Genomic DNA, 4557 nt, shown 5'->3' on the forward strand with positions numbered 1-4557 from the left:
ACTAGCTTCCTCCTCTACAGGATGAGGACTAAATAAAGTTCTCCTCTAGGTCTGACTATGAGAACTGTCACCAAATACCAGCAACCACCACTGGCCTGGTGTTCTGATAGACAAGTCCCTTCCTTCCTCTTTGGTGGTTGAGTGTGTTGGCTTTGGAGAAAGACTCTGTCACTGCTAACTGTGTGACCTCACACAGGTTAATTAGCCTCTCTGTGAACTGGGACTGCCCACCCCAAAGGCTTGTTCTGAGGATTCAGTGAAATAATGCATGTCTGACACTTAGTATAGAATAGCGGTGATCGTGCACATTTGGGCTACTCCACTTACATGTATGGGTTTAGCCCTTTATCTACGCTTCCTTTTGGCCAGTTACCAGGGTGAATGAGCTGAGAAAACACAGGCTTTCAGAAGCAGACAGAGTCAAAGATCAAGTTACTCTGGGTTTACCAAGGGCTGGGCTTATACTAAGCTCCAGGGCCTCCACCTGGCCTTGGTGCTGCTGCCTGGCCCTGACAGTAGGGGCTGGTGCCTCCTGCCCCAGCCCAAGGACAGAGAGGATCAACAGCACCTCAGGGCCCTATTTTGACACTGACCTTGAGCAGTTTTGTACCTCACACTGTTGTTTCCACACCCACGGGATTTTTCTCTCTCCATTTCTCACCTCTGCCTCCAGCCTGCCCACGCATCTTTAAAATCCCTTTCTGGGTTAACGTGTCCTAGTGACCTTCCACCCACACCCATGAATGTCCTCCAACACATTTAAAAAAGAGAACCAGAGTGAGGCACGAGGCAGGTGGGGAAGACCCTACTTCCTAGGATCGGGGAGGTAGCAGGAGGGGAAAGGAGCCTCTTTCCCAAGAAGTAGAGGTAGAAGCTCCTCCCAGGCCTCAGCTCTTCTCTGCAATGAGAGGAGGGGCTTGAGGGAGCAGCCAGTTATATCACATACTATCAGTGAGAGAAGGTAAAATTCAGCCATATTCCCAGCCCTCCTGCTCACATGGCCAGGAGCAGATTCGGATAGGAGACAGTTGAAAAGAACTGAGCTCTGGATCAATGAAATTAAAATATTGACATGGCTTTATAATAGAATGAAATAGACATCTTAAGTATTATTTAATGTGACAGAGGACATAGAAATAACGAATTTGATTTTATGTGATACAGATAGATTTTCTTCACAGATAGCAGCAGGAAGCAAAGGCGACTCCTGGCTGAAAAGCTGTATGTGTATTTGCCTCAAGGCGCGTTGAGTAATTAGCCCAACTCTGACACTGAAGAAAACATAACTCTGTGATCACTATATTAGAAAGTAATTTTTTAAAATTATTGTGATTGAATTTTTATCAAGTTGCTTACATGAGAATGTGTGATTCTTTAGGTTGTGGGTTAATTATTTATTTCGATTTATAAAACTCATTTTTTTTTATGTTTTAACATTGATGGTCAATGAACAAAACGTTACCCTACCACCAATGTTAAACTCTTGCCATTTTGTCCAAGATCGTGTTTAACAGATCAAAATAATGTACTATTGGGCAAAACAGTGGCATAACTTCTTTAGTAATCATCTTTACCTGGGGACCTAAACTTCCAGTGATTTGGAGAATCCCTTCCTTCTTTATGTAACTAGGGGGATGATATGGTTCTAATAAAGATTCTATGGGAGTGTAACTCAAAACAACAACAACAAAAAGACCAGGCGCCGAGGGGACCGACTTGGGTCATGTTGCCAATTTTGAACAAATCTCCGAAGCCAGAGAATAAGATGTCTGGTTGGCTCAGGCCCCGCTCACGTGTTCCTCCCCTGGAGCTGAGATGGCATCAGCTGACTCTCTCCTCCTCCCACAGCAACTATTTCAAATCCTCCTGGTCTCCTCAGACCTTCCTACACTCTCCTCCCACCCCTCAACCCTTCATCTCCCACTCCGAGGAGAAATCAGAAGCCGGGGGCAGCAGCTCCCTCGACCTGCTGTCTCCTCCTCCCCTCCACCTGTGATTAGCGACTTCTCCCACCTTCCTGGGAAAATAGAAAAGGTGCCCCCTCCGCTCCCAGGCCAATCCCCGTGTGCCCCTCCTTCTCAAGAGCCTTGAACTATTCCGTTTCTGTTTCCTTCCTACTGACTCCTAGTTCCCATCCATGCATCCCTCTAATCGCGCAGCCAACAATTATTTATGGATCACGTATGTGCCAGGATCACAACATCCAACAACACATTCCTTCTCCAGCTACTGGCCTTTCTCTTCAAAGTCAAACTGCCTCGAATAGTTGCCTAAACTCCCTTTTGTAATTCACTTAATTTGTTTAATTCATTCTAGGCCCATATCTGTTAGGATTAAGTTAGGACACACACAAAAGAATAAAAAGTAACAGTGCCTTAACCAACATGAGAAGGTTATGCCTAATAAACAAAATCCAGAGGTAGGCTGTCTAGTTGGCTACTGTGGTGGCTCTGCTGTTGCCGGGAAGCCAGGCTTCTCTCCTGCTTTGCCCTGTTCAACTTCACGGCTTCCACCTCCTGGTCCAGGATGGTCGCTCAAGCTCTCTGGCCAAGGGGAAGGCGGAAGGGCCAACTCCTCCCTTAAAGGATGCTTCTGGGAAGTCACAGGACATTTCTGCATATATCCAACACTTCACCCCAGGACCACGCACAGGAAACTGGAAAACGTAGTTTTTATTCAAGGACACTATGTGTCTAACAAAAAACTTGGAGTTCTATTGCTGGCAAAGAAAGGGAAGAATGGCAGTTGGAAGACAAGTACAGGTCTCTGCCACGCCACCAGTGATCTGATTTTTATCATCACCCCTTCCTTGCAACTGCTCTTGCCAGGATCGGCACAATCTCTCTGTCTCTGAGTCCAGTGGACGCTGCTGAGCGTTCATTTACTTGGCACCTTGTCAGCAACTGAACAGATGACCGCAGCCTTCTCCTCGAAGCTCCCTTTCTTTCCTCTCTCCTTCCAGGGTGGAGCTCTTTGTGGTTTTCCTCCTCTTTCTCTGGCTGCTTTTGAGAGTTCCCTTTTCTAGTTCCTCCTCCTGCATCCAGCCTGTGAGCACTGCAGTTGCTCAGGGCTCTGTTTGGCTTCATCTCCGTTCACTCCACATTTTTCCTGGATAATTGCATATGTTCCCACAGCTCTAGTCATTGTTTGCCAAGTCCATGGCTTGAAACTCTGAGCTCTTGTCTGCACGCAGGGGTCTCAGGCTTACAAGTTCAACAGGGCAAACAGAACCTGTCTCCCTCTCCTCCTCCCGTGCTGACTCCTCATAGGGGCGGGAGAGGTGCTGTCTCAATAGACGCTATTGCCAAATAGCCAGTTGCTTGAGCCAGAAATTCAGGAGCTCCTCTCTCTCCCCCTACAAATCTGGTTAATTATCAACAGCTGTCAATCTGAACTGCTCTTGGTCTACCTGCTCCCACCTACCACAGTCCACATCTCTCATCAGCTCCTTTGTTATTTGGTCAAGTGGCCCTCAGATAAAAAACCACTTCATCCAGATTTTGATATCTTTGCTCAAAAGATATCAAAAGCTGAAAGGAAAAAATTAATGAAGCTTGATCAGATGTCCCTTTTAAGCTCTAACACTTTATGAACTAAATCCAAGGCTATGTGTTGCAAGGAAAGACACAATTTAACATTTTTAACTTTCCAGGTTTCCTACCCCAGGCTCTGTACTCCCAAAGTTCTGCTTCAACCTTGTCCAGATACTCCCAGCAATTCTGTTTAAAGACGACTCTCACAGGCAGTAAAATAACAAGAAGGATTCAAAGGCCGAAGACTGTAAGTAATGATAAGTTTGATTGTATGTACAAAATAATGAAAAATTTAAATCTGGTGTTATGGTTTTAGGGTCTCTGCAAACTGACATTAGACAAAGTACATATCTGGACTTACCTAGGTGCTTTGAATCCGGATAACAAAATTCTGATGTTGAAATAAGTAAGCTCAATAACAGCACCTTCTTAATTACAAGTCAATAAAAGGTGTGGAAGTCAGTACCAACACCTCGCTATGTTCGATCTCTAAATTTCTTCCTTTCTTTCCAATCATTCAGAACACTGGTTCTCAACCTTCCTAATGCCGTGACCCTTTAATACAGTTCCTCATGTTGGGGAGACCCCCAACCATAAAATTATTTTCATTGCTACTTCATAACTGTAATTTTGCTACTGTTATAAATCTTAATATAAATATCTGATATGCAGGATGTATTTAGGTGGCCCCTCTGAAAGGGTCATCCAACCCCCAAGGGGTTGCGACCCACAGGTTGAGAACTGCTGATCTAGAATAAATAATTGGCAGTATCGGATCCCTTATCTGAGTTCCTGACAGAGCAAAACTTGTTTCAGAAGTCATTTTATTATTATTGTTGTTGTTCTTATTATATTAGAGACAGAATCTCACTTTGTCATTTAGACTTGAGTGCAGTAATGCGATCATAGGTCACTGTAATCTCAAATTCCCGGGTTCAGGTGCTCCCCTTGCCTCTGCCTCCTGAGTAGCTAGGAAAACAGGCAGCCACCACCATGCCTGGCTTATTTTTCTCTTTTTGGTAGA

General features: G+C 44.9%; 1 protein-coding gene across 1 annotated transcript in view; it reads left to right on the forward strand.

Moving 5' to 3' along the window:
* Positions 1–4557, forward strand: part of LOC100955690 (coiled-coil domain-containing protein 162-like) — a 44899-nt gene that overhangs the window by 38047 nt on the left and 2295 nt on the right. Inside the window, exon 15 of the mRNA XM_003781812.3 lies at positions 3653–3780. Coding sequence (XP_003781860.3) covers positions 3653–3780 — 128 coding nt within the window. The remainder of the gene's footprint in view (positions 1–3652; positions 3781–4557) is intronic.

Source organism: Otolemur garnettii, unplaced genomic scaffold (assembly GCF_000181295.1).
Source record: "Otolemur garnettii isolate 467f Iridium unplaced genomic scaffold, OtoGar3 scaffold00002, whole genome shotgun sequence".
Classification (NCBI taxonomy): Eukaryota; Metazoa; Chordata; class Mammalia; order Primates; family Galagidae; genus Otolemur; species Otolemur garnettii.